Below are 26,356 nucleotides of genomic sequence, written 5' to 3'. Positions count from 1 at the left end.
GCCCAGCTGTGCTCTCAGCTGCGGAGGGTCCTTGGGTCCCCGCGGCCTCCGCCTCGGTGGGCTGGCCGGGCCCCCAGGCTGTGCTGGGAGCTGTACCTGGGGAAGGGCCTGCCCTGGGCGCCGCAGAGAAGCAGCCGAGAGCCTAGGAGTCGCTCTCACCGGACGCCAACTGCTCAGACGCGGACACAGGAGGGGGAAAGGTAACCAAAGTCCTTTATTTCTCCACCTGTGAAGGTCGGGGGTCGGGGGGAGGGCTGGGCCGCAGCCCTAGTCCAGGAGGTCGCTGAACTCCAGGCTGTCCAGCTCGCTCTGCACATGCTCGACGTACTGGTAGATCTCCTTCACGCGCCTGCGGTTCCTCACGATCTCGTCCTTGTGAATCTGAGGGGCAGACGGCGGCCGGCCCGTCAACTGTGAGCCTGCCTTCCTGACCGCGTTCTCCCTGCTCCAGCCCCGCGTGTGCGTCTGCCCCGGGGCGGGTGGCGGGCCTCCAGCGTGGGGTCCCGCTGCCGGGAGTCACCTGCCCTCGGCCGCGCTCACCTTGTCCACCAGGTGTGCACACCAGGAGTTGACCCTGGTCACCAGCTCGTCCTCCCGATTGTCGATCTTCAGGAGGTGGATGTCGTGTGAGGCCCCGACCGCGTTAAGGATCGTGTCTTTGTCCACAAAGAGCTGGGGAGCAAGGAAGCGCAGGTGAGGGCCTGGACCCGCCCCGAGCACAGAGGCGGTGGAGCCAGAGGGGACGGGGCCCAGCTCCCCGCAGGCGGAGGCGGCGCCCAGCCCGCATCCTGACTCCTCGGGCCCATCTCAGGCGACCACTCCATCGGCCCGGCGGCACCAGTGCCCGGAAGGGGCCCCCGGGCGGCGGGGCAGTGCCTGGGGGGAGCGTGCCCTCCCCAAGCGAAGGGAGGGCAGCCCCGGCCACCTCGCCAAGGGTCTCCAGTCTGACTTGCCTGAAACCTGCCCGTCGCGTGGGCAGCACAAGGCTGGCCGAGGGGCACAGGGCTCCTCTGAGGACAGAAGGTCCCACAAACCGATGGGTCTCTGCTGCCCCTCACGTCAATCCAGTCGGACCTGGGGTCCCACCTGGGCTCCTGCCTTGTTCCCACCCGCTTCCCCGCCGTGGACGACGCTGTGGGACGCGGCCCCCCCAGGCCCGGCTGGTTCCAGGTGTTCACGCGTGAACTGGCCACGGGCACCCGGCGCGGCTGCGGGTCCACGTGGGCACTTCCCAGCGCGGGGAGCCCTTCACTGGCGGCTGCTTCAGCTTTAAGCGGAGGTGCTTCGTGTCGCCAACGATGGCGAGGGACCCGAAAGCTCTGCGTTGTAGAGAGGGCGCGGGCAGGTGTGTGCGCCTGGGTTTGTCTCTCTTTCGGGCGCAGTTAGCCTAATGAGCTCAAGACTACAGTCTGTGGATCTTGAAACGTTAGCGTCTCTGCAAAAAGAGTGTCCTGAGACCCTGTTACTAACACGCTCACGGATGGTTAGAAACGGAGACCAGACTTTTATTGCCGAGGGCCTCAACTGAAAGCCCCTGTCCTGCCCGTGTCCGCCACCCACACGCTCCCTGTCAGCTCTGAGCCTCGGTTTCCTCGCCTGTGAAAGGGAACCACACTGGCACCTATCTCACTCTGTCGGCTTGGAGATTAAAAGGGCAAACACACGTCCAGAGCTGCTCAGGCAGCTGGCCCTCGGGAGGCCCTCGGTCCCTGTCAGCTCCTTGTAATAATTCCGCTTTTGTCAGGGCTTGCTACCCCAAGTTTTGTTGCTTAAACGTAAGGAGACGGTGTAGCATCTCCTGCTACAGCTGTTCCTAAAGGACAGAGCTGATGGGCCCGCAGAGGGAGGGGTGTCCAGCGGGCTCTGCTGGCTGCCCCGTGAGGCCTCCAGGGTGGCACCCGATACCAGTGCTGCCCGGGAGCCCAAGGCAGCCCCTTAGCCCAGAGGCAGAGCCCCATTACCCTCGGGCCTGGGGCCACGGGCAGACCCAGAACGCCCCCTTTGTCTACAGTGAGGGCTCAGTGCCCGGGCTCGGCATCTCAGACTAAGGTTTGAATCCAGACTCGTCCTCACAAGACGAGGTGTCCTCACAACACATCTTGGGTGTTTACCGAACTTCCCTGAGACCCTGTCTCCCCAGCTTTCCCATCTGTAGACCGGGTGGGAAAGCCACTTTCAGGGGTCCTTTGGTGAGTTAACCAAGCCCATGCGAGCCCCACCCAGTCAGCAGCCTGAGTATCCCGGGGCCGCGGGAACAGGTGTCAGGTGGCGCCGTGCGGAGCCACCCTGGAAGCACCCACCCAGGCTGCTCACCTCCCGTTGACTTCGGGGCCTCCTTTTCTGCATGTCCCAGTCCTCAGAGAGGTGTCACAGACCCCGGAGCCTTGCGTCAAAAACTCCACGACCGCTAGGTGGTCTGTCAGGTGGCTCCAGCCAGGCTGGGCTCTTGGGGGCAGCCTTCCTTCAGGCTCGGGAAGGTGACCTCTCCCTGTGTCTGGGTGTTTGAGGAGGCCCTGCCACCTTGCCGCTGCCCTGGCGACTGTATCGGCCCCTGACAGAGGCTGCGGGGTGGGAACTGCTGGTCCCTGCCTGCAGGACTCCGCCAGCACCTGACAGCGGGCGTGGTGAGCCCGGCACCCCGGGTGAGGCCTGACCGCGGTGTGGAAGAGGCCACTCCTGCCTTCCCCTGGGGCCTGTATGTAAGTGTGAAGAGTAACCTAAGCAAGGCGACACGAACACGATAGCTTGGAACCGTGACAGCGGCTCTGACAAGGATGAACGGCCGTGATGGAGAGACAGTCGGCCTTTGGGAAGGTGATGGAGGGGGGGGGCCTCTCCAAGGAGCTGGGTGTGAGCTGAGATCTGAAAGACGGGAAGGAGGCGGGTGCACGGAGGCCTGGGGGAAGAGGGTGTCGGGGCGGGTCGCGGCGGAGACCTTGCTCCAGGACTCACTAGGGGGAAGGAGTCCCAGGGTCTCTGGCTGCTGCGTGGAGAAGGGCAGAGGCCAGGGTCCCGCAAAGGGCGGTGGTAGCTTGCCTTGGTGGAAAGCGGAGGAGGAGAGAGGTGAGGGGCGCAGTGAATGGTGAAGGAAGGAAAGTGGGTGCCCTTCGCAGTGACACAGCCCACCCGTTGCCGGCCCCCAGCGCAGGAGACCTGGAGCCCCGCGAGCGGGCAGAGACCCCAGCAGTGCTTCCTGCCGTAGAGACTCGGGGCTGAGACGACCTTCCGGGGAAATCTCGGACCTCAACCTCTATTTGTCGCTGTGTCTCTTAGAAGGTGCCAGAAGCCCCACAGAAATGAGCTTTGAGAAAGCAACCTCTCGGTAAGTTGAAAGCACTTAATTATCACAAGCTCCTCTGTAGCTGGGCTGCACCGGGTGCCCACCAGCTGCTTTGCTTGTTAGCCTATCTCGCCTACCTACCGCCCCTCTTGCAGATGAGGAGACCGAGGCTCTGGCAGGTTTTTCAGGCTTTACGGGGGCCGCGGGGCGGGGCTGCGCCTGCCTGGCGCCCCGGGCTGCCCCGCCCACCGGCCCGCCCCCACGCTCACCGAGCGCACGGCGTCCGGCAGGTCCTCGTCCAGCTCGCCCTTGACTCTCTTCTCCAGGGTGCTGATGGCGATCTCCAGGAGCTTCTCGTGGTGGTGGTTCTCCAGGTCCCGGCACTGAGCCATCGTGCAGCGCGAGTTAAGCCAAGGCCGGGCTGGAGCAGGCCCGGCGCGCCCTCCCCTGCGCTGGGCCCCATGTATCCCCGCCTTCAGGGCCCTCCGACTCGCCCGCCACGCACCCCCTCGGGGTCCCTCCTGGTCCGCTCCCCTCCAGCCCTTTCTCCCTGCAGCAGCCGGCGCCCCTGCTGTGCTGGCGGCTTTCACACTCTGTTGTGACCTAAAGGCCTCCTTTTGGAACCTCCTCTCCCCGTCCTCTGGGCCTTTGCACAGGCTGCCTCCCCGAGCCTGCCTGGAACGCCCTCCCCACCGTTCCAGCCCATCCCTCTGGCCCACCCTCAGGTCCTCGCTTAGTGGACCCTCCTTCAGGGAGTTTCCCGGCCCGGCCTCCGGTCGGCTGCTTCCATAGCTCTGTCACCCAGCGGGACTGTGGGCCCAGGAGGGCAGGACTGGGGTGACTTCTGGGGTGGACTTCAGGGCCCTGAGTTCAGGTGGCAAAAGGTCAGGCGTGCCCCCAGTGTTGGTTCCTAACCTGACATTTAACCCATCTCCTTATAGATGATGTGTTTGTCAGTGGCTTCAGCATAGAGGTCGCCCCACCCCCAGGGCATGTGCACCTGCGTTGGGGGGGGCCGGGGGAGTGGGGAGGGTGGATTCGGGGGTGTGGTCTCCTGGTGAAATCACTCATCAGAGAACAGACGGGCCAGGACTTGTGCTGCAAGCAGTGCCCTGCAGAGCCACCCAGTGGGCATCAGACTTCTACTCTAATAAGGCGCCTTTGTGCTGAGGGTCAGGAAGTATTCCTCGAACATTCCAAGTGGTTGGCAAATCTCCATCCTTTGAAGGTGGGCTTTTTTCCTTGGTGGCAGTGGGAGGGGGCAGGCATGTGACTCCACAGGGAGCCACCCGGAAGGGACCCCACTTAGTTGCATCCTGCTTAGCTGTGAAGAAGCTGTACCCTTCTGTGCCTTTTGTTTAAAATGCAGGCGCCTCCCCCCAGCCCCCTGCGGGCGGGGAGCGGTGGTGCAGGCCCTGAGAGCCCCGCGGCCCGCAGCGCCTCCCCGCAGAGGGGCATCAAGGAAAGAATATAGGCTTCGGACGTTTTCGACAAAGAGTCCCACCAAGTCGATGATGTTCCTTTCAAACATATTAACAGTCTCCTGGAAATGATCAAGGACACGCATATTTAGACGTGAACTCCACCGAACTGCACCAGAGCAAAAGTGCTCCTTACCACTCAGCGGGCAGTGACCACAGACCTTGAGGGTAAGGACCAACCACCTGACCTTCCCCAGGTGGCGCTGTGCGCCGACCCTGCCCCTCTCCCGACGGCTGCCCCCAGCCGTCACCCTCCAGCCACTTTGCCTCGGTCACCCCCCGGGGCTTTAGTGTGACACCTTCTCCAGGCCTTTGCCTGTGCTGGTCTCTCTGCCAGGAGCCCCCCACCGACAGGCACACACAGAGCTCACCCCGTCCTTGGGGCTCTCAGTGGCATCTGCCTCGGTCACCTCCAGAGGAACGGGAGGGTGGCTAGGAGCCGGGCTGCCTGCCAGCTCCGCTACTGGCTGTAACTCGGAACATTGTTAACTTCCCTGGGCCTCAACTTCCCACCTATGAAATGGGTTCCCTTCGCATAGTACGTGTCTCACGAGGTTGTGGTGAAGCAGAAACGGGTTTCTTCACACAAAATGCTTTGCGAGGTGCCTGGCAGGGAGGAAACCCCCAGGCCTCTCCCCTGCAAGGCTCCCACCTCCCTCCCTGAGGGCAGCCCTGTATTGCTGCATCTAGTGCGGAGCCAGGCGCCCGGGCCTCACCCAGAGGCCCTGGGGAGGGCTGCTACCCAGTGAGCCCACAGGGTGGGTCACGCCCCTGACCTACTCTAGGCTCTGGGGGCTGCAGGGTGGGCCGACAGCACAGGGAATGCACCTGAATCCGAGGACTGTCTACAGACTGAGCTAATTATACATTTTTTTTCAAATGTGTGTAAACCCTCTTGTAATGAAAAAACATTGGGCCGTTGAAAAGCACAGCTCCACTTAGTAGCTTTTTGGCGGCTAGTAAGTCAAGCACAGGTTCTGGTGAATTGCGGGATGCTGACGAGGGGGTCCTCCTGCTCGGAAAGGTTGGGAGCCGCTGCCTGAGCCCCCCGATGCCCCACGGACGTGCTGTGCGGCGCCGCAGCCTCCCCAGTGGGGAGCGAGCGTCTGCTCTGTGATGTGCTGGGAACCTGGACGAGGGAGGCATCGAGGAGGCGCTGGCCGGGGGGCCACGGCAGCAGGCGGGAGGTTCCCTTCATCACCGCTCTGCAGGCCCCGGCCTTGGCCTCCAGCTGCCTGGTAAACAAACGCCCAGGTCGGTCTGGCCGCCCCGGGTTTCACGTAGCAGCACTTCGTGAGGCTCCTCGCTCGCCCCGAGATGCAGCGACTACAGGCTGCGTGCCGGGAGCCTTCATTCTATCCTAGAGTCGGGGGTGAAGAGCGGGGTCCGTTTCGTTTCTCGACAGCTCCTTGGGTCTAATAAAAGACTCTCCCTGCTGCGGTTCTGCACTCTTCCTAGATGGGGAGACCGTTCCAGAGGAACGAGCTCACCTCTCATGCTGCACGAGGGCCCCCTGTCATCTCAATGACTGAAAAGCACCAGAAGCACAGAAAGCTTTCGTGTGACCCGCCGGGTAGCTCCGGGGAAGGTGCTCCCCCGCCAGGTTCTTGCACAGGAGCCGGGCAGGGCCGTCGCGTCACATGTGTTCCCGGGGCCCCACCTCACCTCCAGCTGCTCCACCAGCTGCATCTCCAGCGTCATGAGGACGTCGACCAGCTCGGTGATGTCCTCGCTGTGCTCCGCCATCTTTATCTCGAAGTTGGTCAGTTCAGACTCGTCTCGGATGGCGCTTAAACTCTGGAAACAAAACCTGTGCTTTAGGAATCCACAGTTAAGTGTAATTCCTGAAGTGACAGGCAGCAGTTTGGTTTTGTGGGTCGGAACTTGGATTATGGGGTCGGACTGGCCAAGTCCGAGCGTCAGCTCCACCCCCTCCACGGCGGAGGCTGTCAGAGCAGAGGCTCCACCAGCTGGTGAGTTACTAGGCGTGGAAGGAGCGATGGCTTCAGAGTCACGTGGACCTGAAATGGGTCACTGGGGGACCCCGAGTGACTCCCGTCTCCTCGGGTGCAGGGGCAGAGAGCCTGAGCTTCACGAAGCCTGGGGATGGGGCGCTGTCTGTGAGGCCCTGGCTCACAATGGGCTGACTCCCAGCCCAGCGGGGCTCTGCGGGGGAGGTTGGAACACAAGGTGGGCCCTGTCTTGGGGGAAGCCAGCTGGACCCCCGCAGCACCCCGTGTGCAAGTAGCTGCCAGGTCCGTCTGCAATGAGAGGTGCTTGTGGGCTGGGGAGCACGGGGGTCCGAGCCGCACCCAGTACCAGCCGTTCACTGACGAGGGGCCTGGGGGCTCGGCCGGCAGACGCAGTGTCAGCGGAGTGACCAGGCGTGACTGGGGGGCGCAGGGTGTTTGTGGTCATGGCCGCCCCATCTGGAGGAAGATCAGGCTCCTTCCCTATATCAAGCCTGGCCTGAAAGCAAGCGGCTTGCCCCGTGGGTCTCGGGTCGTCAGAGGTGGAGGGGCCGGGCCTCTGGCAGGGGGCACCTGGAGCAGGAGGAGGGAAGTGGGGGGCAGGGCCTACCAGCAAGTGCTTCTCCTCGAACTTGGCGATCTTGGCCTTGCTCTGCTCCTGCTTTTCCTGGACGGCCTCCTGGACACACCCCATGAAGGTGTTGAGCTCCGCCTTCCGCTTCTCCTGCTGCTTCAGGCCGTACTCGAAGATGTTCAGGCAGATGATGACGAACTTGTCCTTGTAGGTGAGTGGCCGTTAAGGAAGCTCACGGCTGCCTGGGGGGCGCACGTGGGGGTGGAAGCAGCTCCCGGAGCAGAGCTGCAGCCGGGATTTGGGGTATGAATCAGCGGTTGGGCATCTCCACCCTCAGCCTGAGGGATTCAGGGAGGGTCCTGCGTGGTGGGGGTGGGGCGACAGAGCAGAGACCCCCGGGGGACCTGAAGGGGTCAGGAGCCCGGAGGCGGGGAGCGGCCAGGGGGCTGAGCAGCACGTGTTTCTGTCTCTGGGGCCCTGTTGTCCAGGCCGTCTTTGTGCTTGGCGGCCACAGGTGCACAGGGAGGCTGCGGGGGTCAGGGGACCAGAGAGCCCCAGGTGCAAGGCCTGGCCCTGCAGCTGCTTCTGTGGCCTCCTCGCTGCTCTGGGCTGAGGGTTCCACATCTGCAGCGCCCGCCACACGAGGGGCGCTTAGGTGCTGAGGTCAGGCGGGGCTGCAGCCTAGGGCCAGGCCGGGAGGAGAGCCGACCCCTCCCCCTCTCCTGGGCGGTGGGTGTTTAGGGGCAGCTTTCTCTCTGTGACCCACTGTCCACACTGAGTCCCTCAGCCACGATGACAGGCGCCCACCACGTCCTCTGGGGGAAGGCGTGCAGGCTCAGCCCGCAGCTCCTAAGTGCACAGCCTGGACGGTTCACCCTCTCCGAGCTCAGCTTCCCCAACTACAAGAAGGTAGTTGGGGGTCCAGTACAGCACCCACCCCATGGGTGGTTGAAGCAGTTTGAACTGCTGGATGCAAAGCGCACAGCAGGAGCCCATAAACAAGGTAATGAGGGTCAGAGTCACAGACACGGTCAGCCAGCCTCCATCTCTGGCAGCCTGGGCCCTGCTGACCAGATACCCATGTGTCCCTGCCCTCACAGCCGACCTGGTTCTCGAGGCCCTGGGTGCGCCACCTGAGGCCCAGAGTGGAAGGGGAGCCCCCCGATTCCCACGCCCAGGCCCTGGGGGCGGCCGTGGCCCGGAAGGGTATGTCTGCAAGAGCTCGCCCACGCCGGGCAGGTGGGACAGCTGGCTACCCTCCACGTCCTCGGCGTACATGCTGTCGAACAGGAAGGGGCCGTTCAGGTGTTCCACGAAGGCCGCCTGCGGTCAGAGACACAGTGGGCTCCCTGGGCAGGGCCCTGCGCTGGGCACCGGGGCCAAGGGCGCCCGGCCCTCGGGAAGGCAGGCTGGGGAAGGGCAGGCGATGGGCCCGGCACAGGCGGGGGTCCAGAGGCAGAAAACTGAAGGGTGCCCAGCTCGGTCCGGCCGGAGGAGACGCGCCACGGAGAGGAATGAGCTTTTCTGGCTGTCCCCCCGCCCCCCGCCCCCCTGCCGCCAGGAAGCAGCCAGGGGTCTTAAGGACAGGGGCTGCTCTGAGAGATGGTTCTGGCACAGAGGCCCCAGCCCTTGTGCGGGAGGGGGGCCTGGGGGCCGTGGGAGGAGGAGGGGCAGGTCCGCGTGCTGCCCTGACTGAGGTTCTGGCAGCCCAGCGGCCCTGGGCACCAGCTACTCTCAATCAAAGGGCAGGCTTTGGGGGCCTGGGCCCTGCTCAACTTCATGGCACTGGCCCATGACCGGCGGCAGCATCCTGGGGCGGGCGGGGCGGGCGGGGCAGGGGGCGGGTCCTCCCACCGGTGGCCTCGTACCTTGTGCTCCTCCAGCTCCCCCGACCGGGCCCGCTCATCCTCCAGCCGGGCCTGCATCAGGCTCTCCTGGTGCTTCAGCTCGTCGATGCTGTACTGGTGCTTCATCTCCGCCAGCTCTTTCTGTTGGGGGATCGGGAGGCGGCACCGTCACCAGGGTCGGGGGGGGTCCCTCCTAGCCACTGGCCTCTGCCATGCCCTGGCCTCCCCAGCGTGGGCGGGCATCCCCTCCCCGCGGCCCTCGCCAAGTATTCTGAGCCTCAGGGAAATCAGTGGGGGAAGCAGCACGGGCAGGCCGAGGGTCCGTGGGACATCTCTGGGGTGGAGGCCCCCAGCGCAGGCTCGGCCGCTCCCCCAGGCCTCCCCGGCCAGGCTCTGGCCCTCTTGCGGGGCCGCACAAGGGAGAGGTGCAGTGGGTGCCCGAGCCACAGGCCTGGGCATGCGGTCTCGGCCCTCGACTCTGGGCCCTGCCCCCTCTGGCCCTCCTCCACCCGTCCTGCGTAGCCCCCTGCCTGCGCTGGGGGCTGCTGGAGCCCCAGGTGACGTCGCCTGTGCCAAGGCTCCAGGCGCAAGCACCGCCGACGCTCTGTGCTCCAGTATCTGCTCCCCCCACCCCCGCCCCCTCCTCTCTCTCAGGACCACGGCCTGCACGCCGTGCCCTCTCCCTCTCACGCTGTAAGCCCCATGCCAGCTTCCAGGTCCCTGAATGCTCACATCACATCATGAACTCTGCTGAGAACCACAGCGTTCTTCTCCACGGGCGGAGAAGACGGAGGTCTCGGCAGGCCAAGCCCTGAACCCCAGCGTCACTCTCCTGCCTGTCTCCCCCACCAACACAGAAAGCCCCCCAAGCTCACAGCCCCCACCCGTTCGTGTGCTCTGCTGGGACTGTCCACCGTTCCTCAGGGCTGCACCAGCCTTCGGGCACAGCCCTGGGCCCAGTGGAAATGGGGAGGCACCCCAAGAGCCTGCCCTCAGCCCCGGTCGGCCTCGGCTGGGCCCAGCTGTCCTGCTGCCCGAGCCTGGCAGTACCAGCAGGTGAGGGGCTTGGGGCTGGCCCGGGGACAGAAAGCAGCACGGACGGGGGTTCCAGGTGCCCCTGCTTTGCGGGGCTCTGCTCTTACAACCTTTCCCTTATTACTAATCTTGGTGCTTCTAGGCAAAGCCTCTGAGTTGCGGAAGGAGGCTTTGTTTCCTGCAGCACAACGGGGTGCCAGGCTGGGCGGCCTGCCCCCTGTGTAATCTTCTGGGGAAGAGGAGAAACTGGCTGGGGAGGGGCTCGGGAACCGTGCGGTATCCGGCTGTGCATGTTTTTTTTTTTGAGGGGGGTGGTTTAAAAAAATATTTAATTTATTTATTTGGTTGTGCTGGCTCCTCAATTGCGGCACGTGGGCTCCTTAGTTGTGGCGTGCAAACTCTTGGTTGCGGCATGCATGTGGGATCTAGTTCCCTGACCGGGGATCGAACCCGGGCCCCCTGCATCGGGAGCTCGGAGTCTTAACCACTGTGCCACCAGGGAGGTCCCTGTGCATGGTTTTATGATGAGCGAAATACACCCCAGCAGCTCTTCGGCCTATTCCAAGCGTTTGAGCCCACGCTGCCTTTCAACTTACTGTCTAAATGCAAAAAATAAGACTCGAGAGTCTTGGGACTTCCCTGGTGGTCCAGCGATTAAGACTCTGTGCTCCCAGTGCGGGGTGCCTGGATTCGATCCCTGGTCAGGGAACTAGATCCCATGTACCACAGCTAAGACCTGGCGCAGCCAAATAGATAAATAAATATTAAAAAAAAAAAAAGACTTGAGAGTCTTGGAATTCAAGATTTCAGATTCTCGTCCTGTTCTGGGACAAGAGAAGGCCATGGGCGGAGGAGGGGCAACTCTCTGGGCACCCCGCCCCCGGCTGCTCTCCGTGGACCCCCCAGGAAGACGCCGTGAGTGGAGGGCTCCACGCTTGGCAGGCGGTGTGGCGGCCGGGGCAGCAGCGTCAGCACCAAGACCGGGGGGGCCAGCCTCCCCCCGCTTCCGCTGGGCTCTCCCCGAGCCCCACATCACCTCAGGGCCCCCACCAGGCACAGGCTCCTTTCTCCCAGGAAAGGCACCAGCTCCCAGGGAGAGGGGTGGGCAGGTCCCTGTCCCCCCACCGCCCGCGCCCAGCACGGCCTCGTGTCCGGCGGGGTTCTTTTTCCAGGGGGCAAAGCACCCACAAACGTCGTGCTGCAGAGGGCGGGAAGCGCACGGCAGGGGCGGTCAGCCAGGCCGGGCAGTGGACTGGGGAGGGGGGCTTCCTCCCGGCCCTGCTGCCAGACCGCCGGGCCCAGCTCCCCGCCTAGCACCCCGGCCGCGGGATCCCGGGGGCCCCTCTCTGGGGCCGGTGCCCTCGGCGCAGAGGGCGCTACCGTGAGCGGTCGTGGCGCGGAGGCGAGTCCCGACCCCGCCCTGAGCCGCTGACCTCGCTAATCGCCCACCCTCGCTTGCTCCCCCGACTCGTTCACCCAGAAAAGCAGACGGCGGCCTCGAGGTGGGAGGCGGCACGACAGTGACGGGGGCGGTAAAGACACCTCGAGGAGGGCCGCCCTCCCCTTCTCCGCCCTCCCCTCCCCAGACGCCGGGGCCTGCACGCCGACGCGCGGAGCTGGACGCGTGAGGGCCACGCTACCACGTGGTCGTCGATGCGCCGGAAGTCCAGGTACACCAGGTCGGGGAGGTAGGCACAGATGAACGTCCTGTAGCCCTCGGCCTCGGCGACGGGGTTCCCTGAGAGGCTGAGCGTCCGCAGGTCCTTGAACCGCCGCAGGTAGATGATCTGGGGGAGAGGGGGGTCGCCCGCGTCCTCTCTCCGTCCTCCGCCCGCACTGGGCGGAGCCGCGAGGGAGGAGCCATGGGCTTTGCCCAGGACCCGTGGACCTGGGCCCCCATCTCCTCTTCTGTAAGGTGGGTGCATAGGTACTGAGAAGACCACATGCCGCACGCTGTGAGGGCCTCCCCCTGCTCCCGTAATGCCCTGGCTGTGCCCACCGCTGCTGCTCTCAGAACGGGCGGCCTTTTCCAACTGTAAAGTGCTGTGCAAGGCCCAGCGCTCTTCAATTCAACGGAACCTGATTTACAGTTGGCCTGGACCAACTGGGTGGCAGCTAGTGGGACGTCCACTGACGGCCGTTTATTCTTCCTGTTCTTAGTAACCGGGGGAAAGTCAGCAAGATGCCTGTACCTCATCTGACAGCATCTCCTGTGCTTTCCTGAAGGAGCGTCTTTGTCATTTGTTTATTCGTTCAACAAAGATCGCTAAGCACCTACCAGGCCTCAGGCACGTGCCAGGCCTTCGGGACAGAGTAGGAACAAAGCCCTTATAGCAAGCGCTGGCACTCTAAGGCAGGGGGCAAGAACGTTTTAAAAGTAAGTAGAATCATTGCTCTTTGGTTTAAGTGCTAGAAGAACTCAAAGGGGGAGGGGGTGGAGAGGGGGCCTTAGGGACCATGACAGGGGGGTTTTCAGTTAGGACGGAGGCCTCTGAGGCCTGAGGGGGCAGCCAGGGAAGAGCAGGGGCGGGTGCATTCCCAGAAGCAAAACCAGCACAAGCAAAGGCCCTGAGGCAGGAAAGAGCGTCCTGTACCAGGAACTCAGCAAGGCCAGGGGAGGGAATGGCCTGAGAGCCAGTGTCCCCTCCACGCCCAGGCCTGGACCTGTGTCCATTAAACCCTGCAGCGTCCGAGGGACGAGTCAGAGGGGATCTGCTCACGTGTGGCCCTGGGTACTGGACCGACCCAGGCAGGAACAGCTCAAGACACTCAGAAAGGTTTTCACAAGCAAGATTTGGGGCTATTGGGGTGTGCCCTTCATCTGAAAATTCCTGAATAAGCATCATTTCCTGCAGAGCTCTCCTGTGCCCGGTCCTGTAGCAGCCGCTCAGCCCTAACTGACTCAGCCCTCACACCAGCCTGCCCCGCAGGCCACCGCTCTCCCGTACAGATGGGCACGCGGGCCCCGGGTGCTGAGTCCCCGGCCCAAGGCCAGGCGGCCGGGAGCCCGTTAAACCTCAGCTCTCCACTTACACCTCCCTCAGCTGTCCTGTGTGCCCCCGCCCCGTAGGGCAGAGGGCAGCTGAGCAATCGGGTCTTGAACCCTGGCAAGAGGTGGGTTGGCTTTACAACCTCCCAGGGGCATGCAGGGCAAACTTCCCAGACCGCACGGCCTCCGGGGTCTGGCCCTCAAACGCCCACAGGTGAGCAGCCGGCACCTGACCCGCCCCAGGCCTTTCACCTAAACCGCCTGGCCCGCCCACACCTCTGGTCTGGGTCGGGTGGGTGAGGGCCCGTCACACTGAGGGGCACCGCGGGGGAGATTTCTCCTGCTCTCTGTCCTGCCAGCTGTGGACGAGGAAGGCTGCGGCCTGGGCTGCTGGATCACAGCCACGAGGAGCGCCAGCCCAGGGCGACACTAAGCACAGCTGAGCCAGGAGGGGGGTCAGCCCCCTCCACGCAGCCGCCTGCTCCGGCCTCGGCCGCGGCTGCAGCGCCCATCTCTCCCCTGCTCTCCTAGCCCCACCCTGCAGTGAGGCTGGGAGGGAGTTGGCGCCGGGAGCCGCGGGGACAGGACTGGGGCTGATGCTTGGGCCCTGCACGCCCGCCCAGTGGCACGGAGCCCCCGTCACGCCCGGCAGCAGTATCTGTCACACACCTGCACGGTGGCTCCGGTTGCCCCGGGGTCACCCAGCTTCCTGAGGTCCCCCCATGGCACCCAGGGCCCTGCTGCCAGCTCACAGGGAGTGTTGGTAGGGGAGCCTCCCTGGCCCCGACCCTTCCAGTGACCCGGGGCTGTCGTTGGTCTCTGTCCCCAGTGAGCACGAGCCAGATGCCCCAGGGCCGAGGGGTCCCCACCCCAGCAGATGCCTGCTGAGCGGGTGTGGGGGCAGGGAAGGCAAGATCCCACCGGGGCAGGGGCACAAACAGACCCACACGTGGGCTCTCGTGGCCTAAGCTGGTGTGTGAACAGCATCGAGCCCGGAATTCTGGCTTTTCGGGGCCAAGGGGCAGGTCGGAGGCTCAGCCCGCGGCCCCCCGCCCCCCGGCGCCCTGGCTCACGTTCATCACGTTGCCGATCTGGTTGTTGCCCAGCGACAGCACCTGCAGCTTGACCAGCGCGTCCAGCGAGTCGATCTTGGAGACCCGGTTGTTGAACAGGCTCAGGTCCTCCAGGTTCACCAGCGTGTCCAGCCCCTCGATGGCCTCAATGTTGTTGAAGGACAGGTCTGGAGGACGGCTCTGGGTTAGGGTGACTGTCCTGAATCCGACCCCCCCGCCCCCCCGGCTCTGCTGCCCCCTTCCCGGCCCCGGACTCGGTCTGTGCGGCCCTCGTTCTGGGATGGAAACTCCCTGGCGGGTGGGGGCAGCGCACTTTGGGGTGGGGGAGACCCGCACGGGCCGGGCTGCCCCAAACTCCAGGCCCAGCCCCGGCTGAGACCTCAGGACCCCCCTAGCCCAAGTTTCTTGTCTTTGGGAATAAAACTGCTTTTTCGCCACCACGGGTTTGGGGGTTTGGTTGGGGTTGGTGTCCCTGGACATCGATGGCCCAGAGGCCCAAACTGGGAACTTCTCAAGAGCTTCAGCTAAAGCCCTCATGTGTAAAGGGGACTCAGGAAGTCAGTCTGGCCTCCCTGGCGCCTCAGGGGACGCTCTCCCGGGACACTCTCCCTACACCAGGCCCTCCCCGGGCGGGCGTTTCCTCGTTTGTCACCGCCTGCATCTTAGGGCTGAGGGAGCCAGGATTCAAAGGGGCCTGGTGGTCACGTGCTCAAGATCAAGAGCACGTAAGGAAGGTAGGGCGCAGAGGGCGGAGGTAACGTACAGAACCGGCTAGCACGTTGGCAGAGCGGGACCTGCACTGGGTCAGCCTGCTTCCTTTCGCGCCTGCAGCCGGGCTCTGCTCTTTGCAGGCGTGCTGGTAAACGTTTAACGGGGGGAAGGCGCGGGCAGCCCTGACCTGTAGCGCTTGCTGACTTCGGTGGTGTAAATACTCCCACCGTGGCCAATTTCAAGCTACCAACAGGACGGGCCTGAGTGTAAAGCTGGGACAAGATGTGGACAGTTAGCGTCTGGGGGCAGTGCCAGCCGGCTCCCGCCCGCCCCCAGCGCTGGGACAGCTGACCGGGCCACCAGCCGGGCCGGGGGCAGTGCACGTGGCTGGACAAAGGCAGGCTTCCGACTCTCTGAGGGGGTAGCCTGACCGCTTGCCAGAACTTTCCCCTCCGGCTCTCTCGCCGCCCCCCCCCCACCACAGAACACTAGGCATCACAGGGGCATCTCACGGGGACCCGTGACCCTTGTTTTATGTCCGCGAGACTGCGGGGCCTGGGAGCTCTTGCCTAAAAGCAGGGCCTTCAGAGGGGGTGAGGCTCAGGGTCTAGGCTGACCCGCCCCCTCCCCTCCTCCATCTCCTGGTGGTGCAGGTGGGCCGCCGAGCCCGGGACTCAGCATTAACGGGTGCTGGGCTGCCGGGAGGGCTTGTCTGGGCGAGACCTGGGCCCGGCAGTCAGGAGACCTGGCTCTGGTCTGCTCTGCTGCCGGCACATGCAGCTCCAAGTCCACCAGCCCCTCAGCCTCTGCACCCGTGAGATGACACTGTAATCCTGCCCCGGGGGGGGTTGCTGTGGTCTGGCGGCCGTCCTCACAACCACAGCTGAGTGTCCTGCAAGCTGGGAGGGACCTCGATGCCCCAGGTTGCCTGTATTGGGAAGCAGCCTGACAGGATGGAGGGGACGTGGCTTTGGGATCAGACAGGCGTGGGTCTCGTCCCAGCTCTGCTCCATCTTGGTCATGGAGCTCTGGGCGGTGCCCTGGCCTCTGGAGCCCCTAGGGTGGCTGGGAGGGCCAAAGAAGCCCCCTCAGTGGGCTCGGGAGCTCCCAGCCAGCCCCGCCCCTCGTTAGGTGCCCGCTGCCAGACGTGAGGGTGCCGCCCGAGGCCGGCAGGTGGACGCAGTTCGGCAAAGCCCCTGCCGCCTTGGCAGTGAGGGCCGGACCCCTGGAGTCGGGCAAGGCCCCTGCTCGCTGTGACCTCAGTTTGCTCCCGTCTACGGTGGGGTTGCTGTGCGGTTAGGAGGCCTCACACGGAAAGCGCACGGGCCGTGCCTAGCAGGTAGAAAGAGCTCAGTGCACTCTAGCACGGGGATGGTCAGTTCTGGTTTGATCTGGGCCCCCCAAATAGCAGGGCCCTCAGTTATCTGTCGCCCTGAGTCTAGAGTACCTAGACGGAGTCCAGGCTGCTGCCATGAGCCCTCCCGGACTGGGATGTTTGACGGCTGGGGCAGATGTTCTGCCCTGCGGTGTCCAAGCACGTACGTGCTGAGCTTTGCCCAGCGCAGGCCCAGGCTTCCTTGCTCCCAGCAGACGGAGCTCCTGCTGCACCGGGGCCGCCACGGGGCCGCCACGGAAGTTTACCTGGGGGGCAGCCTCGGGAGGTGTCACTGTGGGCTGGGGGACACGCGGGGGCCTCACCCAGCCAGACCAGGTGTGTGAGGTTCTCCAGGCCCTCGATCTTCTCGATGATGTTGTTGTCCAGCTGCAGCTTCCGCAGGTTCTCAAACTGCCAGAGGCCGTCGATGCGGAGGATGTCTGAAACGATGTTGGACGCGCTTTGGCCGGTTCCGGCCCGGGTCAGGGTTAGGGTATAGTTCCAGCGTCTTGGGGGCCGGGTGACTGACGCTGGCCGTGGGAGAGGCCCCAGAGCCCCGCTGCCTTCCCCGGAGCGCAGGGAGCCCTGGAGGTGTGGGCCCCAGCTCCGCGGAGCTCGGGGTCCCTGTTGGTGCTGCCGTCCGGGGCCACCACAGGGCCGGGTGGGCCCACGCAGGGTGGAGGGGGGCGGGCCTTCCAGGGCGGGGACTCACAGGGCTCCCCCTCGAAACACCCGGGCTCAGGACACAGGGCGCGGGCAGGGCCCCCCAGGGTGACAAATAGAACTGAGGCTGCAGGGGTGGCCAGTCAACTAGTGGAGCCATCGGGAGGGTGCTCTGGCCACGTGGAAGGAAATAGTTAATGTCTGTGCCCACGGACCCTGCAGCGTCTCTACCTGGAATCACATGCCGTGCGAGCGCTCGAGGATGAGGCCCCGGATGTCCGTATACGGGGAGGGGATGAAGCGCGCCACAGAGGCAGCTCCTGACGTCACCGAGGTGCCTGAGCCCCCGGCCGCTGGAGACCAGCCCTGGCCAGGCAGCCGGCCCATCATCCCCTTGCTCCTGAGCCAGGCGGAGCTTGGTCTCTGTCACGGCTGCCAAGAGCTCTGAGTAATACTTAGCGTGACAAGCGCACGCTGTGCGTGTAAAACTCTAGGGGCCTGACCTTGTCCCCGGTTCTCTTAGAAACCACAGAGAGCTGTTGTTTATGTGCCCCTTTTTCTACGTTTGCTTCTGTAATGATTCCCAAAACATAAAGTTAGAATATGCTCGTTAAAAGAACTGAAATCATATAGAAGTGAAAGGAGTAAAAAAAAAAAAAAAAAAAGGCCCTTGATAGCCACACCTTCGGGGCAGCCGCCTCAGTGTTTATTCAGACGGGCAGGAGCCCCTCCCAGCTGCGCCCCCCAAGCTGGGTCTCGGTGGGGGGGCAGTGGGCAGCATTTCTCTGACCCAGGGCCCTGTCCCTCCCGGTCCCCAGGGCTGCCTGGGGTGGAGTCCGTTCCCCAGCTCCGTGGCCACATTTCCTGCAATGACACCAGCCCCACCTGTGCTGCTGGGGCAAAAGGCCCCGCCCCGCCCCCGGCTCCCCTGGTCTGGATTTTCCTTCTCTGGCCCTGGCCTCAGAGCGACGGCCTTGGCGGTGGTTGACCCTGCAGACACCAGCCCTGGGCGGCTCCCCCACTCCTGGGCGCCCTGCCTGGCGCACCCGTGTGCTGGCTCTCCTCTAGGCGTCAGCAGTTCACGTGGAAAAGCCAGAACGACGCGAAAGAGCCAGACGTATTTGACAGCATGACAGGGCTGCCCCCAAAGCCCATTCAGTCTTCAGCATGGACACGGGATCTGCCTCTGCTGCCGCCGGCTTGCTGCAGCCTGTTGTCATGGCTCCCTGTCCCTCCCCTGCTCAGGACCTCGCTGGGCTCCTGCCTCTCTCACTCAAAGCCAGACGCCTTCTCTCGGCCACTCAAAGCCAGACGCCTTCTCTCGGCCCCGAGGCTGATGCTAGCTGACCCCCGCCCGACCTCTGACCTGCGCCCGCCCAAGGGCCTGGGCACTGGCTGTTCCCTCTCTGCCTCGACCCATCTGCCCGGGTCTCCGTGTGGCTCCCGGCCTCACCTCCTCCGCGTCTTGGCTCCCCCGTCACCTCTGTGCCGAGGCTCCTGCCCGCCCGACCACACTGCACCCCGCTCCCCTCCTCTCCTCTCCTGGCTCCACTTCTCTCAGCAGCACACGCGTCCCCCTCCCTCGAAGCTCAGCTCCAGAGTCCCTGGTGCGCAGAGCAGCGCCCCGGCCGGGACAGGCGTCCGCTACATAGTCGGGGAGGGGCGGCCGAAGGAGGTCTGAAGTCCGCCGCGCCTTCCCTTCAGCCCCTTCCCGCCGGGAGCCTCGCGGCCCGCCCTGCCCTGGGCGCCTGCAGCTCCTGAGGCCGGGCCTGCCTGCCGCGCGCAGCGCATCCCCGGGCTGACTCAGCAGCCCCTCGTGGCCGCTGGGCGACCCGGCAGGCCGGCCTGGAGGCCCAGGACACAGCAGGAACGTCAGTCAGCCCGGTCCCTGTGCTGTGACCCGCCCGCGCCCGACATGAGGGGTCACGGGACCCCCGCCCACCCGTCCTGCCTCCCCACCTATACCCTCTGCCCGACTCGCTGGCCTCCTTTAGTGAGCCGGGCACGGGGCCTGCGCTGTCTGGTCTCGTCCTCCCAACCAGCGCCTGAGACACAGCCTCCGGTCACCCCGGTGCACAGGTGGGGTGCTGAGGACCTGCCTGGTCCCGAGCCACGCCTCCCCCCAGGCTGTCCTGCGCTCCGGAGGGGACCCCCCCCTTCTGTTTCCGGTCCCGCCTCTGCAGCTGCTCCCCCAGCACTTGGTCCTCCCCCGACCCCGCCCCTTCCTGGCCACGTGGACCACCCTCCTAGGTCCCCCCCACCCTCGGGGGCCAGCGTGGCCTTTGGGGGTCACTTAAGACTTGCAACGGGAGGATGTTACCTTGTTTTGTTCTTACTCAGAATTGGGAGCGTCGTGGCTGTTCTAGCGCTACCCACACTGGGTATCAGGCTTTAAAACCACCCGTGCTGGTCCCGTGCCTTCTGACCCAGGCAGCCCGAATGCGACCGCGGACCGCGGGTCACGCGTGGAATCGGGGCCCCCTGCGCCCGCCCCGCCCCACCCCACCCAGGATACGCACTCTGGAAGTCCAGCTGCAGGGACAGGACGTCCTTGAAGAGGATGCCCTCCTGCTTGGCCAGCTGCCCGGCCTCGTCTCGCGGGCCCTGCTCCCCAACGGCTAGCTTGAGCATCTCATCATCCATCACCCTGGGCTCCGTGTCGCACAGCCGGTTCATCCTCCCTGGAAGACACCACGTCCCTCGCCCAGGCCGCCGCTCCTGCCTCCCTTTGAGGGCGGGGTCTGGCTGGGGTGCTTCCACGGCATCGTGGGGCGGCGTGGCGGCCACGGCACTCTGAAGGCGGCCCCCTCCCGCCCTTGGCCGCTGTACCCGGGCTTCTCCGGGGCCTCTCTGGACCCCCACCCGCCTGGCACCACGAGCAGGCTGTGACGCCACCCGGCCCCGGTGTCCACACGGCTCTCTTCAGCCTGTGGAGCTCAGCTGCACGCACAGCCGTGGTCGCCTCCGGCCTCTGGCTTTCTGCGCCCGCCCTCGTCGGGTTTCTTGGCACCAACCACCGACCACAATCCTCGGAGGCCCCCCTTCCCTGAGAGCCCCACCCCCTACAGGCGGCCATGTCTGTAAGCTCCGCCCCCACCCGCAGCTGCCCAGCGTGTGGCCACTGGTGGATACCAACCCAAGCTGGTCATTCGTGTCCCCCTCCCCCCCGAGAGACGTGAGCTGCGGCCGGAGGACAAAGCGCCCGTCAGCGCTGGCCAGGTGCATGGCGAGTGAGAGAGTAAGAGGGCCTGGGGCAGACGGACAGACAGAAGCAGAGAGGGGAATCTGATCCAGGAATAAAGGCGAAAGGATGGACAGACTGACAGGGAGGCTGCCTTCCTGGCCCCTCCTGTCCTGACTCCAGGCCCCGGGAGAGTGTCCTGACTTCGCACATTATATCCTCTTTTCCTTAAACTAACCCCAGGAGGTGTCTGTTGCTAACGGTCCAAAGGGATTTGGCTGAAACGCTGAGGCACAGGGGCGTCTGTGGGGTGGGTCAGTCACGGGCGGACCTGGGCTGCTGTTCGTGGCCGGACAGAGCCATGGCCCTGGGCAGCCTGACCTCACTCCATCGTTACCAGCCGTCTTAGTGAGAACATCCAGAAGGGCTGGACCCCGCAGGAGGGCATGCGCCACTGGAAAACTCCCCGATTCTGCCTCCGAACCCTCTGGAAACTCAGTTCTCCCCCTACTTTCCACCCTGTTCTCACCTCCCTGCTGGCTTCACCTTCTGCCCCGGCCCCTGCGTCCCCACAGCCAGGCCCCCGTGCCCCGCTGGTCCCTGATGCTGGGCAGCCTGGCATCCTGCCTTTTATTCCACTGAGCGCTACTGGGGACCCTCCTGACGTTGGGCGAACCAGGGTGGGCCTAGCTATCCTGCACCTGGTCTCCAAGACTGCCGCTGCCCGGCTGCCCGCCTCCCCTCCCCCTAACGTGCAGCTTACGCAAACGTGCATGTCCTGTTTCTGGAGTGTCCATGACCCATGGTTCCAGGGCCTTTAACTTTCACGGGTCCTTTCCTCCTGCCCCCGCCTCCGCCCCCCCGCCCCCTTCTCCTCCGCTGCCTTCCTGCCTCCCAGTCTCTGCTCCATCTCCTTAGGGTGGTTGACCTAACTCCCGAGGACGTTTCCAGTCCTCCAGCTCCCCATCCTTCTGAAACAATTTTTTCTGAGATTTCACAGAACTTGACACCAGCTTGTCTTTGGGGAAATTTTAATGCGCTGTATTTAGCAGATGTTACCTGAAAATGTTTGTGCTTTTTGTTTTTAAAGCAAAGTGCTGTACTTTGGGAAATGATTCTTAACTCTGATTTCAAAACTTTGGCTGACTTCTCCTCACTCCCACCCCACCAGGGTCTGGCCCCTGTGACAGGTCAAGCCTGCTTTCCATCAGGCCCAACGATCCCCGAGTGATGTGGAACGGCTGTGTTCGTCATACGCACAAGGTCAGGACTTGCATCCTTGGGCAACTAACTTCGCCTTCCAAGCCTTTGACCTCCCACCTGTAAAAGACGGGTAACTCTTCCCTCCTACATTTGTTTAAGATCGTTCACGTAGTCCACATACGTGTAACGAGCAGCCACGACACGCTGTGAATAAAACTGATCTCCTTACCTCTGTTTCAGACCTGAAGCAGACAATTATACAAATCTTTAATTACAAACCACGACAAGTTTGTAGGTGTAGGGGACTGTGAAAGCATACATGCAGGGACCTGTGCTGGCCAGGGGAGACCCCGCTGAGACCTGGAGGATGAGCAGGAAAGAAGGAAAAGGGGTCTGCGTGGTAAGGGTCCTGAGGTGGGAGAGGAGGAGACAGGTTCCGCTGTGGCTGAAGCTGTGCAAGGCTGGAGAGGCCTGCAGGAGTGTGGTGGTTATCCTAGGATCCCTGCGAAGCTCCTGGGGCTTACTAAGGGCAGTGACATGATCAGACTTTAATTTTAAGAAGCTCATTCTGGCTTGTGGTACCAAGAACAGCAAGAGTCGTGAGGCGGGAGGTGACGGGGGTGGAGGTAAGATGTGGATTTTAGAGACCTCTAGGAACTTAGTTTACGTGAAGCACTGATTCTCCGCAGTCTTCAGGTAAGAAAATGGAAGCAGGTTAGAAAGGTCAAGTTACATGCCCACGCGGATACATCTAGTACACGGCAGAGGCAGGAGGACAGGCCTCCAGAGCCCATTTTCTTAATCACGACTCAACTGCGCCCAGGCACACTGCGGGTCATTGTCACAGTTCACACTGTTTCTCACAGCTGTTCGGGGCCGGGGCCAAAACCCCAACCCTCCTTCCCAAGGGGGTTTTATCAGGAATTCACCACCCAGCCCGGGTTGCCGTTGACTTACCTGACAATAGTGTTGTGCTGGGCGGGGAAAGCAGCAGAGAACCTTACACCTCCTCACAGAGAAACAGATCCTGAATTGTCCTGCGAAACAAGACCTTGGGATCAACTGGACCTGGAAAATAGAGCGCCTATTGGCCGTGAATTAATAAGAGAAACCCCACCCTCTACTGAGTGCTCACTGCGAGCTAGAGCACGTTCATGATCAAATTACAGGTCACCTCTGGGAGCCATTAGAGAAGGGAGCCCTAATGCCCTGATTTTCCAGACAGAGAAACTGAGGCCCGGGAAGGGAGCTGCTGACAAGGGACAGACATGGACCCGGGCATCCACATTCCAAGCCAAAACCCTTCACCAAGAGGAAGTCTAGGTCTAAGGAAGAGGAACAAGTTAGCGGCAGCTGAGAGGTCGGACAGAGGGTCAGTAATGCCCTCCTGAAGAAGCATCTATCGGTGGGCCGGGTACCTCTCTCTGGCCCGGAGGCCGGGGGTGGGACCTCAAAGGTCTCTTTGGGGCATGAGCCCGGAGGGAAGGCTTCCTCAGCTTCTCTCCCCACAAGGCCTGAAGGCCAGGATCGGCGTGCGGCCGGGAGGGGCTGCCAGGGGCCTGCGCGCTCTCCTCTAGGTGGGGCGGCCGGCGGACTCCTCCGGGAAAAGGTCAAGTCCTCCCGCAGCCTCTCGGCCACGGGCTCTCAGAGTCGCCGGCACTGTCCTCCGCTTGCGCCTCCTCTCTGAGCCCGGTTGCTAGGGGAACCAAGAGCCACACTCCTTTGCTACGGGGAAGTCAGGGAGTAAACATCCTGGGTTAAAGTTGACGACCACGTGATTACATTTCTGGGCGGGGAAAGCCTCCCAGAACCAATTAGCCGTAGAGAAAACAAATGCTTGTCCAATCAGCACTTTCTATGGGCGTGGAACTTACTAGCTCCGCCCCTCCCCCGCCCCCTCCCACCGAGCGACTGACTCGACTTTTGTCCAATAATATTACGGACTCCCTGGATTGACCAATACATAAATGAATCAAAATACACAGATTCGCGTTGGGAGGCGGGCCAGGGGAGGTGACGGAGATTCCTGTGACCTAGGTCACCGCCCCGCCCAATCGGACGCCGCGGGATGGGCGTGACTTCTCGGAAGGAGCTGTGGGGGCCAATCGGAAGAGGGCAGGGCAGCCGTCGCCCAATAGAGGCCGGAGGGGCGGGGCCAGGAGCGGGCACCGGCGTTCCCGGGGGTGGGGCCGGGGCAAGTGTCAGTCAGGCAGGGAACGCCGCTGGGGACGCGGAGACCCGGCGGCAGACGCGCGTGGGCCGCTGCCGAGTCGTCCGCCCAAGATGGAGTTCCTCCTGGGGAACCCGTTCAGCACGCCGGTGGGGCAGTGCCTCGGTAAGGCCCCCACGGCGGCGCCCCGAGGCCTGGGCGGTGCTCCGCGCTTCCCTGTGCGGCGGGGCCCAGTCCTCCGCCCCGGCCCGGCCGCCGCTTTCCCAGCGGGCTCCCTGCCCCGGGCCCGCCCGGCGGAGCCGCCCTCGGCGGGGAGCGGGAGGCCGGGCGCGCTCCTGGGGAGGCTGTCGGGGGCGGGGGCGGCCGTGCCGGCTAACGACCGGAGCCCCGGCCGGGGAGCCTTGCCGCCGACTCTCCCCGTGACCTTGTGCGAGTCGCTGCCCTGTCGGGTCTGGAGTTCCGTCTGTCAGAGGCGGGGTCCTGATGTCCGAGGTGCTGCTGTCTGCACGGTGACTGTCGCTTCCCTGCGCTCTTGCGTCAGCCAGCGGTGAACCCTTCGGTGGCAGATAGAGGGTTACTCGGCAGTCCTAATCCTGTGGGGGGCTCGGAAAGCCCGAGGTGCAGGTGAAGGACCACCAGAGGGCCCGCCCTATGGAATTTCCTTACTGAAGAAGCAACGTGCCTTTTCACCCAAGGTGGGCGCTCGTGCCAAGTGTGATCAGTCTAGAATGTTGATTGGTTTCTTTTAGAACTGGGTTCCTCCTGGTTGGTGGCAGGACTGGTGAAATGTCTTTCATGAGCACGGACCTTTGGAGTCCATATGGGCCTGGCTGGATTAGGCTGTAGTGATTTGTTTATTTCCTGCTCTACTTATAAATTTCCAGCTTACTTTTCAGCCTTCAGTGGGGCCTGTGAAATTATTGAGGCCTCTCCCGTTGGCTAACTGGCGTTTGGGAGCCTTTCTTTTCTCTGTGGTGTAGGGTCTCTGATAAGGGGTGATGGGAACTGGGCCCTGGAGAGTGTTTCCCCACCTTTCTCGAGGTTCCCACCCCCGTTCTTTTAACTCAGCTGCTCTGTCACTGCATCCATGTTCCAGAAACTCATTTCTCAGTTGGGTATTGAATTCCAGTCAGCTATGAGAGGGAGCCAGTAAACTTGGGGAATTTTTTTTCTTTTTCTCTTCTGTCTCCTTGACAGTAGGAGGCTCTGTTACTACCTTTGAAATGCCAAGGTAGTTGATGAGGGGTATAAGTGAAAGGGGACTTTAAAACATACAAACGTAAGGGATGCACGGGTATATAGCAAGGGGAAAGAGCAGGATGTTTCTCTCAGGAAGACCCGAGTTGAATTTTGCTTTGCCCAATTCAACTGTGGGACCCGAGAAGATTATGCAGCCCTTCTGAGCCGTAGTTTGCTTGGTTGGGGGCGGAGACTGATTCAGCCCCACGCTGGAGAGGCCGTGTGGGACAGCGGGCCCATCTGTGAACAGGCCCCGCGTCCACCGTCCCGTGGACAAAACACTTGACCATGAAGAGGATGGAGCCCCCTCATTGCCAGTTAGCCAGCAGGCAAGACCCCGGTAATGTCACAGCTCAGTTCAGATAAATGGTTAGAGGCCAGAGTGAGTTTCTAATGTGTCTTCTGCTGTTGTGACTGTGTATAAGTGACTCTCACGACATTTAGTGCTGTTAGTGTTGTGTTTTTGTTTGTTTGTTTGTTTTTGCCGTACGCGGGCCTCTCACCGTCGTGGCCTCTCCCGTGGCGGAGCACAGGCTCCGGACGCGCGGGCCCCGCGGCCGTGGCTCACGGGCCCAGCCGCTCTGCGGCACGTGGGATCCTCCCGGACCGGGGCGCGAACCCGGTTCCCCTGCATCGGCAGGCGGACGCGCAACCACTGCGCCACCAGGGAAGCCCTGTTAGTGTTCTTTTAAAAGTATGTGCCAGGGGGTTGGTGGGAGGGAGGGGTATGCCGAAATAAAACACCAGCAAGCTGATGATTAAGAGCAGAGGTATATCTCACGCGAAGCAGTTCTACAGCCATCACTTGCTCCTACGGCTGCTCTGTGAAGTAAGCTTTATTGTCCTTCCCACTTTAGAGATGAGGAGACAGGCTCAGCGAGGTGGAAGGATGGCTCAGCTGGTCAGAGGGAGCTGGGATTTCATAGCCGTCCCGGTGCTCGAGGGCTGGATGGGGCCAGGAGAGGGCACAGAGATGCGTGGGACAATGGCGGCCAACAGGAGGCTACCCAGTGCTGGTACGCAGCTGCCTCGTGGGGACCGTGCGTGCTGGCAGGAGGCCACTGCGCTCAGAGGAGCCGGGGCCTGCGCCTGGCGTCTTAGTCTGAGGGCTGTTGGGAGGGTGGGTGGGAACTGCACAGGCAGAGAAGAGGCCCCCTGTGCCTGGGGACAGGTGGAGGAGGCAGGCAGGGGGTGTGAGCACCCCAGTGGTCCCCAGTCCGCGTGGAGCAGAGGTGGCTGCGGGGAACAGGGGCAAGTTGGGTTTGGGCCCAGGATGGAGCCCTGTCCTGGGTGGGTGGCATCAAAGGCCACATTCTGTAGCTGACCACTACTGTTAGTCTCTCTGGACCTCATTTTCCTCTCTCAGCAGCTGCTGCAGCTTCTACCTAAACCATTCCCTCCGTCCATTTCAGCAGGCGGTTTGAGTGCGTATTGGGTACCAGGCCCCAGGATACAGATATTAAAAAGCTGCTCGGAGGGCTCCCCTGGTGGCGCAGTGGTTGAGAGTCCGCCTGCCGATGCAGGGGACGCGGGTTCGTGCCCCGGTCCGGGAGGATCCCACGAGC

The 26,356-nt window shown here is 63.2% G+C and overlaps 2 protein-coding genes and 1 long non-coding RNA gene across 6 annotated transcripts in view; 2 read left to right on the top strand and 1 right to left on the bottom strand.

The window, feature by feature from the left end:
- Positions 1–199: 199 nt before the first annotated feature.
- Positions 200–23,100, bottom strand: DRC3 (dynein regulatory complex subunit 3). Of its 2 annotated transcripts, XM_055090508.1 has the most exons (14): positions 22,801–23,100; positions 22,340–22,419; positions 19,518–21,624; positions 16,659–16,775; positions 14,250–14,416; positions 11,828–11,974; positions 9,174–9,293; positions 8,516–8,628; positions 7,342–7,516; positions 6,427–6,558; positions 4,753–4,823; positions 3,550–3,673; positions 541–672; positions 200–381 (listed from the first exon to the last, which is right to left on the bottom strand). In XM_055090508.1, the coding sequence occupies exons 3-14, from the start codon at positions 19,672–19,674 to the stop codon at positions 268–270; spliced, it is 1,569 nt and encodes a 522-aa protein (XP_054946483.1). In that variant the 5' UTR covers positions 19,675–21,624; positions 22,340–22,419; positions 22,801–23,100; the 3' UTR covers positions 200–267. The 2 variants fall into 2 exon arrangements, with proteins under 2 accessions (XP_054946483.1, XP_054946481.1); XM_055090506.1 differs by lacking the exons at positions 200–381; positions 541–672; positions 3,550–3,673; positions 4,753–4,823 and adding an exon at positions 5,455–6,121 and having other exon boundaries at positions 7,342–7,518; positions 8,518–8,628; positions 14,250–15,905; positions 16,602–17,569.
- LOC114487807 (uncharacterized) lies at positions 6,565–8,158 on the top strand. Its single transcript, XR_003683246.1, has 3 exons — positions 6,565–6,734; positions 7,430–7,516; positions 8,047–8,158. It is a non-coding gene; the product is annotated as an uncharacterized lncRNA (long non-coding RNA).
- A 496-nt stretch (positions 23,101–23,596) lies between the features above and the next one.
- Positions 23,597–26,356, top strand: part of TOM1L2 (target of myb1 like 2 membrane trafficking protein) — a 93,753-nt gene continuing 90,993 nt past the window's right edge. For all 3 annotated transcript variants that reach the window (XM_024127892.3, XM_024127891.3, XM_024127890.3), the window contains exon 1: positions 23,597–23,717. In XM_024127892.3, the coding sequence (XP_023983660.1) occupies positions 23,666–23,717 (52 nt within the window). In that variant the 5' untranslated portion in view covers positions 23,597–23,665. The remainder of the gene's footprint in view (positions 23,718–26,356) is intronic.

The sequence above is a fragment of the Physeter macrocephalus genome, chromosome 14 (genome assembly GCF_002837175.3).
Source record: "Physeter macrocephalus isolate SW-GA chromosome 14, ASM283717v5, whole genome shotgun sequence".
Lineage (NCBI taxonomy): Eukaryota > Metazoa > Chordata > Mammalia > Artiodactyla > Physeteridae > Physeter > Physeter macrocephalus.
This window is presented reverse-complemented; position numbering and strand designations above follow the sequence as displayed.

Bases quoted from the DNA above. Each gene is read 5' to 3' on its own strand.
- DRC3 (XM_055090508.1), bottom strand. From the start codon at position 19,674: ATGAACCGGCTGTGCGACACGGAGCCCAGGGTGATGGATGATGAGATG. The intron at 7,517-8,515 runs ATACCCTTCCGG...ACGGCCACTCAC, and splicing joins GTGGGCGAGCTCTTGCAGAC to CTACAAGGACAAGTTCGTCA. The intron at 382-540 runs GTGAGCGCGGCC...TCTGCCCCTCAG, and splicing joins GTGCACACCTGGTGGACAAG to ATTCACAAGGACGAGATCGT.